The sequence below is a fragment of the Chlorocebus sabaeus genome, chromosome 27 (genome assembly GCF_047675955.1).
Source record: "Chlorocebus sabaeus isolate Y175 chromosome 27, mChlSab1.0.hap1, whole genome shotgun sequence".
NCBI classification, from domain to species: domain Eukaryota; kingdom Metazoa; phylum Chordata; class Mammalia; order Primates; family Cercopithecidae; genus Chlorocebus; species Chlorocebus sabaeus.
In genome coordinates, this window is record NC_132930.1 from 41325745 (window position 1) to 41341932 (window position 16188).

General features: G+C 55.0%; 1 protein-coding gene across 3 annotated transcripts in view; it reads left to right on the forward strand.

Annotated features, from left to right (window-relative positions):
- The first annotated feature begins 4805 nt into the window (after positions 1-4805).
- The window catches only part of NSG1 (neuronal vesicle trafficking associated 1), a 32299-nt gene continuing 20916 nt past the window's right edge, over positions 4806-16188 (forward strand). Inside the window, exons 1-4 of one of the 3 annotated variants that reach the window (XM_038008713.2) lie at positions 4810-5042; positions 5517-5585; positions 5991-6145; positions 9793-9909. In XM_038008713.2, the coding sequence (XP_037864641.1) occupies positions 6017-6145; positions 9793-9909 (246 nt within the window). In that variant the 5' untranslated portion in view covers positions 4810-5042; positions 5517-5585; positions 5991-6016. Of the gene's footprint in view, positions 5043-5346; positions 5586-5990; positions 6146-9792; positions 9910-16188 lie in introns of those variants that run through there. The other 2 variants (XM_073012509.1, XM_073012508.1) reach the window with 2 other exon arrangements.

Sequence of the window (16188 nt, forward strand, 5' to 3'; positions counted from 1 at the left end):
CCCATAATTGTGTTTACCCAGTAAAAGCAAAGAAGTAAAGTGAGTCCATTCATTCCTTAGCAATTTATTGAGCGTCTCATGTGGCCAAGCGCTGGGAAACACAAAGGTAAATAAAACCCTGGAGAGCACTAGAAACCGCATTTATGATTTCATTTATATATTATGTATTTTAAATAATAGCATTTGGGGTTTTCCAGAAATGAGCATTTTGCAGTAAGGTCAATTCTAAGAAGAGAGTATCACCGTGATGTCATGGGCAAACCTACCTTCAGTTTTAATTAGATCATGAATTTTCTTTCTTTCTTTTTTTTTTTTTTTTCTGTACTAGAGACAGTCTTGCTCTGTTGCTGAGGCTGGAGAGCAGGGTGTGATCACAGCTCACTGCAGCCTTAAACTCTTGGGCTCAAGGGATCCTCCCACCTCAGCCTCCTGAGTAGCTGGGATCACAGGTGTGTGCTACCACACCCGGCTAATTTTCTCTTCCCTCCCTCCCTCCCTCCTTCCCTTCCTTCCTTCTTTTCTTTCTTTCTTTTTCTTTTTCTTTTTTTTTTTTGGCAGGGTCCACTTTGCTGTCCAGGTGGTTCTCAAACTCCTGGGCTCAAGTGATCTTTCCACTTCAGCCTCCCAAAGTGATGTGATTAAAGGGATGAGCCACCGGGCCTGGCCTGAGTTTCTTACTATGCACTTGAACTCGACTTTACATCCGTGATGTTCACATGTCTTACTTTACTGTGAATGTAAAAGAAGTGGATGCCTATTCAATTAAGCAAGCCTTTCCTGATTACCAGGCCGTGCTCTAGACGGTGGGGATATAGAAACGAAAGATTAAGTGACTCTGCCTGATTTGCTCATGATCTATCTAGAAATGTAAATACCCAGACTCCGGGATAGAGAAGCATAAAGAAAGGCCAGGCTTCGAAGTGGAGACAACATTGGATCTGAGCTTTGGAGGATGAGGAGCAGTTTGCAAAATGGATGAGGAGTGGGGAAGGCAATCTAGGCAACAGAAATAGCATTTGCAAAGGCCTGGAGGCAGGCGCTTGGGGGAATGGAGAATTTGCCTAGAGGACAGCGTTTAAGGAGAAACAGGGATGACTTCACCTAGGTGGGCTGATTCTTCACACTGCAAATGGATTGTCCCATTTGCAGAAAGATGCAGAGCCTGATGTCTCTCCCGCGTCTGTGTCAGTGTGCCAACTGATCCCAGTGTGCCGGCTGATCCCGTGGATTAAGAAGTGGACCTGAGAAACTTAAAACCATCAGAAATGAGGGTGTGTGTGGGGAGTTACTATTGTAGGACTCAGGTTTCTTTACGGGGTGATGAAAATGTTCTGAAATTAGTGGTGATGATTGTACAACCTCGTGAATACACTAAAACCAGTTAAGCGTATACTTTAAACTGGTGATATCTGTGGCATGTGAATTACATCTCAATCTAAAAACCAGACATTTGGATGAAGCATCTCTGGATCGACATGGCCAGGCTGCAGAAAAACAGAGTAGAACTTCCACTGATCACCCGCCACTGAACTTCCATAGGCTGATGGCACTGGGTGGCCACCCCTGCAGCAGGACCTCATCCATTCTGGCCATCTGGCTGGTTGTGGGAGGCCTGACTAGAGCCTGCTACCCATCCCAGCTCTGCAGGGAAGCCTGTGGCTTGGGACTCATCATCTGACTTCTCTGAGCTGCAAAGAGGCTCACCAGGTCTCTAGGGGAAGAGTCACCTTAGTCACTCTGAATACTTGTCACATAACCAGGAAAAGTGTCTATCATCTCACCCTAGCTCCAGCAGTGGCTGCTAAGAATAGAGACCACAGGAGTATAGAATTAGAGGTCAAAGCAATAGGAATACCTAAAACAAGCACTTAAACAAAATAAGAATAGCTCATTTGATTCTCACAACACTGCTATGATGGAGGTATCATTATCTCTATTTTATAGATGGGGAAACTGAAGCATAGAAAGGTTAAGCAGCTTGCCTGAAGTCACACTGTTAAGAGAGAGACAGGATTCAAAACTGGGCCACGGCTTAGCCACTGTGTCACATTGCCTCTTGCTGTGACAGTCTGGACTTCAACCAGTGGGACAAGGGAAGTTGCTAAAAGGCTTGGACCTGGAAGTACCAGGGTCATTAGAGAGCAGCGCCTGGCTGCCCTGAGGAGAGGGAGCTGGGTAGGGGTTACAATCATACAGGCAGTGACGGTCTGTGCCTGAGATCAGTAACTCTGGAAGTATTCCTAAAAGAGTCATTTAGGGCTGGGCGCGGTGGCTCACGCCTGTAATCCCAGCACTTTGGGAGGCGGAGGTGGGTGGATCATGAGGTCAGAAGATCGGGACCATCCTGGCCAATATGGTGAAACCCCGTCTCTACTAAAAATACAAAAATTAACTGGGTGTGGTGGCACGTGCCTGTAATCCCAGCTACTCAGGAAGCTGAGGTAGAAGAATCGCTTGAACCAGGGAGTCAGGGGTTGCAGTGAGCTGAGATCGCACCACTGTACTCCAGCCTGGCTACAGAGCAAAACTCTGTCTCAAAAAAAAAAAAAGAAAAAAGAATCCTTTAGAAAAACTTAGTCTGTGTCATCAATCTTCTGTGGCACTTGGATTTTAAATTGTTGGTGCTGGGATAAAACCGGTCGCAGGGGAGATCACATCCCATTGATTTTCCTTTTTGTATGTTGTGAACATACCTGACATCTGTTTGACCTGCAACCACCATCGCAGCCTCAGTCATCCCCATTTTGGTGGCTGTGGCTTCTTCAACCTAATTTCTGCCATCCTTTGTGAATGACTTAGGTTCTCCAAATCACCACACCCTTGCAAGCTTAATGCCTGTAGTGAGCTGAATGAGGACCCTTAAAATATATGTTCACATGCTAATCCCCGGAACCTGTGATTTACCTTACATAGTAAAAGAGTGAACATTGTCTTACACAGCAAAGACAGGATTAAGTTAAGGATTTTAAGAGGTAGACCTTATCCTGGATTATCCAAGCAGGCCCTAAATCCTATGATGAGCATCCCTCTAAGAGACACAGAGAAGAGGAGGAGGCAATGTGACTGGAGTAACATGAAGGCAGAGTTTGGAGTGATGCAGCCACAAGTCAAAGAATGCTTGGAGCCACTGGAAGCTGGAAGGGGAAAGAACAGGTTCTCCTCTGTGGCTTGTAGAGGGAGTGAGGCCCTGCTGGGACCTAGACTTTAGACTGCTGGCCTCCAGGACCAGGAGAGAACATGTTTCTGTTGTTTTAAGCCAGATTTGTTCCAACAGCGGCTGGAAGCTTATATACTGTCTTAACACATTCTGTTCCCCTACCTGGAATGCCTTCCCCTCTGCAGCACCTCTCTCAGGCCCACCGGTAGGATGCTTTACCCACAGTCTCTGGATGTCCTCCCTCCTGGCAAAAGGCAGAGACCACTCCCTCCCACAGGGCCACTGCTCCCAGCAAACACTTGCCCTTGTCCATAGCTCCCTGCGGGTGGCTGTGTGTCTCATGCATTTTGCATTGTCCATGCCCTTCACAGGGCCCAGACATAATCAGCAGAGGAAGAAAACCACAGGATGAAACAGTCCCAACAACCAGTACCAGTCAAGATCCAAGACAGCACGAAAAGCCAGCTAGCAGAAACATGATTGTCCACTGTCCGTCTCAGGGACAACCTAGGTCCTTCTTGCCTCTTTGTCCTCCTCAGTTGACAGAGTTGCTGAGGAAGGGGGAGGGCCTCCACTTTGTTCCTCCCGGTGTGGAATTCTGACCGTGTGTGTGTGTTGCGTTCTGTTAAATGCTTGAGCCTGAGACGGGGAAAAAGCCATTCCCTTGCTTAAAAGCCCAAAGGGTTTCTCCTGACCAGTGAGTCATCCTCATGGCAGATGCCTGGGCAGATTTCTAAAGCGAAGCGAGAGAAATCTCTTCTTCACCTGCTGCAGGGAGGCATCAGAGTGCCAGAAAGGTGGCTTCCGTGGGTCCCTGAGGCCCACGGCAGGGGCCAGAGTCTGACACCTGCTTTCCCTGGGTTGGGGGCGAGGTGCCTCTGCCAAGAGCCCGGGTTCAGACCAGGCTGGCCTGTGGTCAAAGGCACACTTAGACCCTGACTGGAGAGTTGGGGCGAGTTACAAGAGACCCACTAGGTCCCCTGTCAAAGTCGGCTAGCCCTCCTGGGGGTTTTGAAATCAGGGCACCCGCGGCAAGTTCCCAGGCTGTGCCTGGGGCTCAAGGCGGTGACTACTCCTGTGCTCTTGGCTTAATCCCGGGATTCTCAGACGGCTGATGGAAAACGCCCCCGACCCTCCGCAGTGCCACGGGGAAATCCCCGGAAACGGTGTGAAAAAGTATCAGCTTTGGGGGATGCCTCCTCCGCGTCCAGCGCCTGACAGGGCGCAGCTCCTGGCCCAGTTGCCCAGGAGGCACCGATCCCCGCAGCCGCCCTCCTCCTCCGCGGGTTCCACTCCCATTTCGGCCTCGCCCCCACACCCCATAGTCTTTCATCCCTGAGTCCTGCAGGCAGGTCGGGTTGGAGGTCTGCAAACAAGACCCTCTCTGGGAAGCTGCGACAGCGGCTGCGCTCGGAGTTTGCGGGCGCAGGTCAGGCTAGAATCACCCCCCTTCTCTCTGAGTCCCGGAATCGTCCCAGCGGCCCCTCCTCTGTGCCCAGGATGCTCGGGCGGCGGCTGCGGTGGGACCTCCGCCTTCTCTTCCGACCAGACCGGAGGAACCTTTCCGCTTCCCTCCGCGCGGCGCACTGAGCGCTCTTTGCCCAGAAAGACTTCCCTCCCGCTGCCTGGGGCAGCCTCGCCCTGGGCGCCCGCACCCCAGCCCTGGGAGAGCGCTACTCCGCTTCCGCACCACCGAAAACCTCCTCCTCCTCCTTTTGGGTACGCGCCCCCTTTATACGCGGACGCGCCCTCTTTTGGTCGCGCCCTCTTTTGGTCGCCCCCTCCCCAACCCAGCGCTCAGGAGCGCCCTGCTCTGGTCTCTGCCACCACCCAGCACCTCCTGGACTCATCCCCACAAACCCTTGAACCTCCTCAGGACCCTCAGGTGAGCGCGGCACGCTGCGGGCGGGGACCCTCTCTGCACCTCCCCGCACCCCTGGGGGTCGCTGTGTCTCTAGGGTCCCCGCCTCCCCTTTCTCCTTTCTGAGCGCCTCGCGCCCAGGCCGCCGCCCGGGGTGGCGCAGCCCGCAGCCCTCACGCTCCGGACGCCCTCCGCCGCTCCGAGGCCCCCTCGGGGCGCGTCCTCTCCCCGTCCCTGTTCCCTCCCCCAGCTCAGGGCGGGCGCAAGGTCCCAGGGGAGGCTCCCGCCCAGCCCTGCACTCCTTTGTGCGGCCGGGCGGGCGCTGCGTCAAGGCAGAGGCGCGGCCACACGCGCGCACCCACCCGCGCGCACCCAGTCCCCGGGAGCGGCAGGAAGGGAGGCGGCGGCGCGAGGAGGAGGGAGCGGCCGCGGAGCCCAATCGCTCGCTCCCCTTCCCGGGTCCGCGCGCGGCGCCGCCTCCGCCATTGCTGCGAGCAGGAGCAGGCGACGCGGAGCTCGGTGCGCGGAGCTCGGAACGCTGAGCTGACCTGCCGGAGCCAGGCGTGGGTGAGTGCGGCCGGCCGCGCCTGGGCTCGCCGAGGCCGGACCTTGCCTGCCCGGGAGAGGGGCCCCGGGGATTCCCATCTCCCCGAGTGCGCGGGACGGGGCTGTGGACGGCGGGTCGCCCGGGTGCGGCTACCCCAGGACCGAGGACCAGGTCTGGAGGGGCTGGGCAGGGGCGGCGCCCCCTCCCCTGGCCGCTGTACGCCCTTGCGCCTGGCGCTTGGGTCCTGCGAGATGAAGGTCTAGAAATACACAGCACCCTCCGACCCCCGCATCAGGTCGTGACCACCGCGTCCGCACGACCCCTCCCCGAGACCAAGCGGGACGGCGGTGGGTGTGGGTGCCCGCTTTCCCCAGCCCCGCCCCGGGTCTTGCTTGCGGTGACTCCCCCCGGCCCTCCCTCCGCAGGCTGCAGCCTCGGAGCTCCTGGAACGATGGTGAAGTTGGGGAACAATTTTGCGGAGAAGGGCACCAAGCAGCCGCTGCTGGAGGATGGCTTCGACACCATTCCCCTGATGACGCCCCTCGATGTCAATCAGCTGCAGTTCCCGCCCCCGGATAAGGTAAGCCCCCCCGCCCCTCCACGTTGCCAGGTGCGCACCCCCAAATCTCGCACGGTGGCCGCAACAAAAGAAACGCGCCGCGTGCACTGGGTACGCGAAGTGGGGGCGGGCTCGGTACCCGCGCGGGATTCTGGATCGGGGGATGCTTGACGGGGGGGGCCTGCCTTAGATGATATCCTAGTCCTGACAGTGGAACGCGGTGGGGCAAGATTCTTTGGCGTTTTTCCTGGGAGCCCCGCAGCTGCCCTGCTCCTCCCTTGCCCCGTGGCCCCAGGGGCTCTGGATCGGGGGTGAGCCTCGGGGCCGACGAGGCTGCCCCTGTACCTTCCCGGGTGTGGCAGTTTTAGCCCGACTTGCCCCACCGAGGCGGGGGAGCGTTCTTCTTGGTCAGATGGCCCCTCCCCAGGGCTGAATTGTTCTCGCCCTTTCTGCCTGCCCCTGCCAGGCTAGCGCTAGGTGCAGGAGGGTGTGCGCGCTCACACAGGGTCTCCTTCCTCTTTGTTCCTTTTGTGAAATCTGCAAATAAGTGCCTGGACTCGCTCAGTATTGGTGTCACTGGGAACAACCATTCATCAACCTTTCCCCAAAGTGTTTTCTGCTGGATTTAAAGAATCTCCTCTTTTTGAATATAGCATCCAATTAAGTAGTTTCTATTTGCTAAGAATAATATTTCCAGGAGTTAACACTTGAACATGTAAATAGATCTTTGCATGTCTAGGCAATTGTACCGTAAAACTCATATCTAAGACCATAGACACAGCATCTGTTCTCAGCATCTTGTTGCCGCTTACAAACCACAGCAGCCACGAATAATTCCCGGAAGTGCTTTTCTATTTATTTTCTCATTTAGTCCCTGGTAAAGGGGCTCTGAGTCAGGGCTCAGCCTTCCTTCCAGCAAGTTGGTGATTGCTGACGGGGCGGGTGTTGTGGGGTGGGGGTGTCCCGGTGGGGGCCCTAACCCCTGTGAAGGTGTCCTCCCAGCTTTATTGTATGTGTTATCGGGGGAGGGAGGCAGGAGCAGGGAAGAGGCTGGCAGCAGGGGTTTCAGTGCAAGAAAGGGGGATCAACTGGCCACACCTGTGCCCCCCAGGCCACGGTGGTGCCACTCTGGGCCACTGATAGTCCAGGCTAGGCTTTGCAGGAGGGGCAGGGTTGCCTGAGGCCTCAGCTTTTGCTCCACCCCTCCCTGTCTAGGCATCAGACTTGTCCAGTTAGCATTGCCTGGCCCCGAGGCCCCCACGCCCCCTCCTGCCTGGGCCCCCAGCTGCTCGGCTGAGGAGCAGTGGCGCCTGTGCCAGGAACTCCGTGTCCTGAGGCAGCACCTCTATCAGGTGATTCCCCTCACTTGGCCTGAGCCTCCTCTCTCATCCTGGGTCTGTTCCATTCCAGAACCATTTGGCACGGTTGGTTTATACAGGGAGGAGGGTTTCAGGCAGGTATGAAATCCTCACCAACTAATCAGGTCGGCCAGGCGTAGCCTAGGCAGCTGGAAAAGGGATGAATCTCCTCTCTCTGCAAGTGTCCAAAGGGGGGCAACCAGTCTCAGGTCCAGCCGGGACTTCCAGGCAGGACTGAGTGTGGGTACAGGGTTATGGCTTTGGGATCATTTTCCAGATGGCTTCTAAGGTCACAATGAGGAAACTGAGCCTCGGAGCATTTATGGGACATGCCCAAGGTCACTGGGCTGAAGGTTACAGTCCTCCAGGATGCAGAAGTTTCTGGCGGTGCCTCTTACTCCACCCTGCTTGGAGCCAGATGTCTCTCATGTAAGACCTCTCTTAACCTGAACAACAGCAACGTGTTGCTAACAGTCAGAGTTCAGGGAGGCGATATCACCTGTTCCAGGTGACATGGCTTCTGAGGGGTGGTGACACAGTTGGACTGTAAACAAGAATCTGTTCTGAGAACGTGTATGGAGTGCTGAGGTGCTGGAGGGGCAGCGGTGACAGCAGTCACAGTGCTGGCAGCAGAGTGGTCTCCCTCACATTTGCTGGACACTTATTCTGCACCAGGAACTATTCTGCCAGTTTAAATTCTATGTTTAGGTTTATTACAGGTTTAAATTCTTTTAATGCGTTGACATGTCATGAGGTCACTACCAATGTTACCCCCATTTTGCAGGTGTGGAAATGCAGGCACGGAGAGTTTGAGAATTACCCGAGGTAACCTAGCCTGTTCGTGGCAGGTGCAGATAGAACCCAGGTCGACGGAATATGAATGCGGCCCCCACACAGGGTGGAGGTTTCTGTGGGTTTCCTTGTCCTCAGCAGTAGCCTTGTTCCCATTCATTGGCCAGTCTAGGCCTGCGTGCTCAAGGTCACATGGCTAGTTGGGTCCAGTTGGGGTTTAAGAATGACAAGGTGGCACCCAACCACTGCCTCAAGAAATGGGTGCCTCACAGGGGTGGGTGCCCAGGCCAGCCCATGCCAGGCACCCCCTCCCTCTCCATCACAGGAGCACTGTGTGGAAAAGGAGTTGGGGTCCGGGGGCCAAGAGTGTGGTTACAAGGTTTATGGCTCTTGGGATCATTTTTCAGTGACACCTAGAATGGGCTCTGCTGTTCTTTCTCCCCAAGGCTGGCTTTGGGGGTCACAGCGCCGGCTGAGAGGCCCTCTGGCTGCCTGCCGGGGGCTGACCATCCCCAGTTGCTGGGGTCTCTTTGTTCTGCCCTGGGCCCCACCATCGTGGAGAGCAGGTGACGGACCGCCCAATGAAGGGAGCCTTGTCCCTCGAGGGAGAAGAGCTTGGAGGTGGCTGACTGTCTCTAGTGCAACAGCCTCTCCTGGAACCTGGCTTGGGGAATGAAGTTTGGGGATTAGGGATCTATAACGCCTGACACTGCTCCTGAACACCTCCCAGTCCAGTGGGACAGAGAAGCAAACAGTCCCTGGCAACGGGTGTGGGGAGTGATGAAGGCAGCACCACTGAGGCCAGGGTTGTGAGTGTCCCGGGTGGGGAGGCTTCCTGGGTCCATCTGAAGCTGCTCGGGTGTAGGGAGATGGAGGGGCTGGTTTCCAGGTTGGACAAACATCCTTCTGCCTCATAGTAGGGGGTGGAGGGGAATGAGAGCAGGGAGACCCTTTGGGGGCTGTGGCAGGGGCAGAGGGAGAGGAGGATGTGGGGGTGGAGACAAAGAGGTTGATCCTGGATCTGTTTCCTGACAGGCTGGCAACCAGCTTCTCCAGCCAGTCCTGGAGGGCTGTGGACAGTGACCTCAGACCTCCTCTTCTTGTGCCCATGGTGGCACAGCAAGGCCAGTGAAAAAGCAGCTGCAGTCTCCCAGCTTCCTGGGCCAAGCCAGGCTTCGGCTCTGGTGGGTGAAAGGAGCACTGGGTTAGGAGTCAGGTGCCAGGCTACATCCCCGCCCTGCCGCCCATGAGCTGCGTGACCTTGGCCAATGAGCTTACCTTCTGTGGCCCTCGGTTATAATGTTTCCCTCCTGCGACTGCTATCAGGATTATTAATGGGACATTTCTCTGAAAGTCCTGGCACAGAGGAGATTTCCAAAAAGTAGTGGCTGTTCCCGTTCTTCTTGTGAATTTCTTCCTGGCCAATGGTGACTTCGAATGTGGGAGCTCCCAGACCCACCCTCTTTGGGCAGATTGTCTGAATGCATCTGACTTTTGTTTCTCTGTTTCCTGGATAAGGTGGTCGTGAAAACTAAGACCGAGTATGAACCTGACCGCAAGAAAGGGAAAGCACGTCCTCCCCAAATTGCTGAGTTCACCGTCAGCATCACGGAGGGTGTCACCGAGAGGTTTAAGGTGAGTGGTCCTGTGGTGGGGGAGATGCTGCTGTTGCCCCCAGAAGGGGTCCGCTGAGCTGCAGAGATGCCCTGCAGAGAGGCCCAGGGTGTGATGCGGTTTATCTGGGCTGATCCCAGCTGTGCACACCCAGTAGCTTCTGGCTACCTGCCAAGATGTTGTCCTTGTGCTTTTCAAACATTTCTTTCTTCCTTTCCTCTTCCAAAATGATCACAGGGAAAACCCACCCACGAACTGTCTTTTAGACAAAGGTTATAAACATATGAAAAATCACTTACCAAACATTAAAATATTTACTTAACAGTTCCAGGAAGGAAGCAGACAATAACAAAAAGGTAACGCACAGCGCTGATCACATGTCAGACGGGGGTCCCAGCCCTTTACCTAGTGAGCTCATCTGAGCAACCCTCCTGGCACACCAGTACTATCCGTATAACCCATTTTACTGATGGAGAGGTTGAGGCACAGAGTGGTCACAGCTCTACACAGCAGAGCCAGGATCCGATCTGCAGGGGATCTGGCTTTGGGCCTGTGTGTATCCTCCATCCTTCCCCCTATCCCGATGGGATGAAGGGGTGCTGCTCAGAGCGGGAGGGTTCCAGCCTGTCTGGGTGGGAGGAGCGTTCTTGCCAGCCTGGCTGCCTTCAGAGGCCGCGTTGGTTGAAGAACAAGCTGGGATGTTTATCAGGAAACTCATTCTTTGGGAAACATGAGAGAGAGGGTAGAGCAGTAGCCTCATCCAGATTCAAGGCGGTGAACTGAGAGACATCGGTGGGCCCCAGGCCTTGCAGAGCGGCCCTGTCTGGCTCTCTGGTCACCCTCCACTTGGCAGCGTGAGCAGTTGTGCTGGGGGCGCAGGAACTCCCACCCCCAACCCCTGCAGTTTCCAGAGCACCTGTGGGTATGGCATCATATTTGATCTCTGTGACAACCTTGTGGATCACAGAAGGCGGGGCTGGGGACTATCCCTGGTTAACAGATGAAGCTGGAGCCACAGAGGGACTGGGGAAGCCAGGGCGTAATCTGACTTTCAGTCCCTCCTCCTTCCTGTTGCCCCACACTGCCTGTCAGGGCCTGCCTGGTCCAGCGGGTCCTGTGAGTGTTGCTGTGGGGCAATTACTTGTGTCAGCTCAGCGAATCCTCCCAGCAGCCCTCTGCCTGCTACCTGCTAATAGTAGGTACTATTTGTATTACCGGTGTTACGGATGGGGAAGTCGAGGCACAGAGCAGTCTGTGTCTGTCCCTGCTGGTATGTAAGGATGTCGTGTGTGCTGAGAGGCTCTTTTGGTGGCTCCTGGCTCAGCCGTTCATATGTGTTTGAGGTTCATGGTCAGGGCCAAGACATACTGACCCGAGGTCAAACCTGTCTTCTGCGCTGGCCAGTGAGATTAGCGCGTGCCTTATCTGCTGCCACTCACCTGTCCTGCCCCGTCTGCACCCTGGGTTTAGCTGCTGCCCCTGGCTGAGGCAGGAGTGGCCTTGATTTCAAGGTCACGGTGCCCTCTGTCCTGATGGCTAAATCCTGTCTGATGTCTGAGTGTGTCTGGGTTTCTCAGACCCGCCTTGCCCTTTGCATTCCCAGCCCCGGCATTTTAGATCCCCACAGAGCAGGGCGCAGTGTGACACTTGAACAGCTATTGCTTCATCTGTTGAGTGTCTATGCTGTGCCAGGCTCTGTCCCTGACCTCTGGTGTTCTTCATTTGTACTTTTCCCACATGACCACCTGAAACAGGTCCCCAGGTCTCTTGCCTAAGGAATGGGTGACGCAAATTTGCCACCAGGGCCCTTGGCAGCCTTAGCGGGGACTCTGTGGTTACCCGGCCCCTGTTGCCCAGAACCTGAAGGCTCAGAAGACCATGGGCGATTGTGCTTGTCCCAGTAGACTGGCTGCTGGCCGCAGAGGCCCTGCCTCGTCTCCCTGCCTCCACCTCCTGTGGCTGAGAAGGCGATGTATGCAGTAGGTGCTCAGTACATGACTGTACTGGACTAAGTCCGCTGGGTGTGTTCCTCTGCTTAGTTTTCCTGGCCTCCTTTATGATTCACAGCCGCCCTGAAGGGGGTGGCACTGGCCCCTTCACATATAAGGCTGTTGAGCCCCAGGTGGACCCAGGGCGGCTGGGTGCTCCCTCTGGAACTCTGTGGCTTCAAAGCCAAGCCTTCCCACCATCCCTCCCCACTCCCATGGGATGCCTGCTGCTTCCCGGACCCCATCCCTTCCATCTCCTCCCGGGACAGGTGCAGATCACACCTCTGCCTCCTGGGTCCCTCTCAGTTGCAACAAACCTCAGCGTCCTGTTTCCAGTGCCCTTTGTAGCCAGGCCGCGACAGCATGTAACAGTGATGGAGTGCTGCATGAGTTGGACTCTGCTTCACACTCCTGTGCTCATATAACCTCATTTAATCTTCATCAACACCTCAGGAGGTAGGCACCCTCATAGCTCCATTTTACATAGAGGGGAAACTGAGGCAGACAGCCTTGGCCACCTGCTTCCGGCTGTGGCACCAGAGCTCCTTGGTTTCTTAGAGAAGTGGGTTTGCGTGGGAGCCCTCACCCCAGGCACCATCGCTGTTGAGCCATTCCGCTTCTACAAATCGTTTTCCTTTGTTGATTCAAAACCCTTGCTCTGCTGCCTTAAGCCACACAGAATGTGCGGCGCCCTCCTTCCCCAGCCCCAAGGCCTTCAGGGACCTGGCAGGCTCAGGTATCCCGGAAGCCTCCCCAGTGTACAGCTTCTTTTTCTCATGTTTCTTCCTGAGTCCTGGTTTCCAGACTCCCTTCCCCTAGGTGTCCTCTTTTGAGGGTCTGGGTTGAGTTGTCTTCTCTTTGGGTGTGAAACCTGTGACCAGATGTGTCCTGGCAAGGTCCATTGGTGTGGCCCTTCCAAGCACAGGCCCCTCAGCCTGAACAGGTGACCTGAGGAGGGGAACAAGGCCATAGAGACCCCCTGAGCCAAGAATGTCAGCCAAAAATGAAGGCTTCGGGACTCTTTGTGCAGACAGAACTTACTCATCAGCTGCTCCGTGCCAGCCACGGTAAGAGCTCCTTGATATCATCTCCCTGGCGCTTCTTGCACGCACAGTAACAGCTTGATAAGTAAATGGATGACTAATCGTGCTGCTGGCCTCCCATGAATGGGGGACTTGGCAAGATGTCCTGGGTCTGCCTGTGGGCCCTTGCTTGTTGAGTAAGTTCAGTGGCAGCTCGTCGGATTGAGCCCTCTCTCGGGGCCATGCTTGCATGTGAGCCTCTAACAGGTGATGCCTGCCACTTATCACCAAGTCAGACAGGTGACCTGCTCAAGGCCACACAGTCAGTCAGTGACAGAGGCACAGTAGGAGCTGGGCAGGAGGCTCTAGAAGCCTGTTGCTGTGGCATCCTTCAGCCCACTAGCTTGTCCAGGAAGCCTGCAGGCTGGACTTCTGCAGCTGAACGACTTGCATTCTAAGGGCGTCTCTTCTCTGTGCCTGCTCCCCGCCCCTTCTCAACTGGGAAGGAGATTTACCTAACTCCCTGCCCACTTGCTGTGGGGTGGATGTGAGAGGCAACCTCTAAAGTGCTGTTTCCCCAGGTGTATCTGGACCTACCTGTCAGCATCAGCTGAAGTTTGATTTTAACACCGGGACCCTGAAGCCCAGGGTGATGCGTTTTAACAAATGCTTTCCAGGTTATCCTAATGTATCCCAAGTTTTTGAAGCTTCTCGATGGTAGTCCATTCTGGCACAGAAGCCGGGAAGGGTGAGGAGGGCTGGTGCCTTTTGGGAATGCTAAGGGTGCCTACCTTTCTGGAATGTTCTCCCAGCTTTTTATTGTCCAGGTAGATTTCTGGCATCCCTGAACGTGTGCACACAACGAGTCGTGCTGCTGTTGTGTGAAGCTGCAGCTGGTTGAGGGCTGGGGGTCTCTCTTTCTGAAATGGGAGCATATGGGGAACAGGCTAGGCTGGAGACACGGGCATGATGGAGGGTTCAGAATAGAGATCCGCCTTCCCTGGCTTGTGTGCCCCCCTGCCAGGGCCCAGTCGAAGCTGTGGTTGGGACAGAGCATCTTCCTCGTCCGCTAGTGACTGGACAGCTTCTGTGCAGTCTGGCCCAGCCATCATCTTAGCTCTTTCATCTCCATGCGTGAATCGCAGGAATGGAATCTCACCTTTCTGATGTTGAAGCGATAGGTAAATCGTTTGTTCCCTCCTGTCTCTAATTTGTGTAGCTCAGGAGACCTCATCTTTATAGGCCTTTGGATGGCATCCTTGAAACGGAGTATCTTTTTGGATGCAGCTTTGATTGTCACTTGGGGATTAATCTCTTGGCTGTGAGGTTGCTAGGCTGGTTGCTAGGTAACTGCTGACTGGGAGAAGGTTCTGAGAGACTCTGCCACACAGGATGGCAGGAGGACTCCCCCAGCGGCGGCCGGCAGCTTGGGCTTCCAAAGAGGTTCTTGTCAACAAGGAAAGCAGTCGCTTAATTAATTGGAGGCATATTTACGCTGAGAATAAACACTGGCTGAGATGTTTCTCAAATTAACCAAACCTAAACATTTTTGAAATTGTGCTTCCCCACTGATGCCTGCAGAACGGCGGGTCGGGGCTGCTGGAGCCGCTGCTTGCGGTTCTCCTTCCGATCTGGAGACAGTCATTAGGGACCGTCATTAGGCAGGTGACAGGAAGGCTCCCTCAGGGCCCACTGCAGCCCTTTGTGCTTCTTGGTTCCGGTGATGACTGGCTGCTGACACTGGCAAGGTCTCCACACCCTGTTTGCCTGTGATGTGAGTTCAGGGTTGGGTGGTCCAGCCATGCCCCTCACTGGCTACCATGTCACCCTGGGGCCGTGAGAGATTCCAAGGTTGGCTTTGCACAGGAACACCTTTCACTGCCAGGGCAGAGCTGGGGAGCGTCTTGGCAGGAGAGACCTCGTCTGTCTGCGTGGTCCTCGTGGTTGGCAGTCCACTCTGGTGGGGGTGTCCCTCTGCGTCCTGTCGCAGAGGACTCTGGGGGTGGTTTGTGTCTTTCCTTCACATCCCTAATGACCTTGAGCTTCCTGCGTGCCCATCTGTTTCCACACTCTCCAGTAAGCCCCTGGTGTGTTTCAAGATGCATTTCTTAAATATTTATGAACAGTGATGCCATTTCCTTGGCATTCAGCAGTGGGAGTCGGGTTTCTTCCCGTGGGAGTGGTATTGGAGACCCTGAAAGTGTGTGTGGACGCCCCCTCACCTTTAGCTATGTGAGCATCTTGTGGGGTCCTTGGGCTGTGGTTGCAGATCCCACCTTCCCCAGGCCAGCTGTAGTGTGGGGGCTTTGGCTGGATCGGATACCACGTGGGTTGAGTCATCTTTGTGTGTGTGTGTGTGTGTGTGTGTGTGTGTGTGTGTTCACTTTTGTGTGGGTTACCTAAAATATTTAGGGCTGTAAACGCTTGAAGATGTCGGGATTCATCTTCTTTTTCCAAGTTTTTTCCTTTTTTTTTTTAACTGCATTACTCAGCAGAAATGCTCATTTCCTTCTCCCGCCCTGTGAGGGTAGGAGGATGGGGAGAGTGACAGCAGCCGCCCAGCGCCATCGACCTGGCGCCATCGACCCAGTGCACGCCTGGGCTTGGGGTGCCATGAGCACTGTCTCGTTCACTGTTAGTAACAATCTCTGATGGTTGACCCTGCTGTCCTGATTTTGTAGGTGACGAATTAAGGCCAGAAATGCTAAGGAACAGGCCCAAGGTCACCCAGCTAATGAGGGTGACACACCAAAGCCCACTGTGTGCTGTCCTCCACGCCAGTGGGGCCTGTAGGGCGACTCTCCTGCAGACCCTGAGCTGGGCAGTGGTCCCAGACCTGAGAGGGCAGACAGGAGCACAGCCAGTGCTGATGCCGCTCAGGCTGCACTGTCCAGACGGTGAGCGTTCCGAGAACGAGGCCACGGGCCACTGCCTTTCACTTCTGTGACCATGTAATGCCCAGCCCAGGTGGGGCCCTTCTGTGAGTGACAGCACACACAGTGAGTGGTCAGGTTGCTGGGTGACGGCCATCACCCAGGATCCCTGAGCCTCAAGGACACATGTTCCCTCCCTATCAACTTGTTATAAACACACCCTGAGGCCCAGATCCTGTTTGTATTTCTCTGTGACCGGCTGTTCTTTCCAGAAAACACTCCTCAGGTCTCCCTTGCCTTCCGCTAGGGCTCACGGTCTCTTGTCAGCACCCCCACAATAGTTTGTGACACCTTCAGCCTTCTCCCTCTCTCCTCTGGCCCATTCTTTCTTTTTTTATTTTTATTTTTTTTTACGTT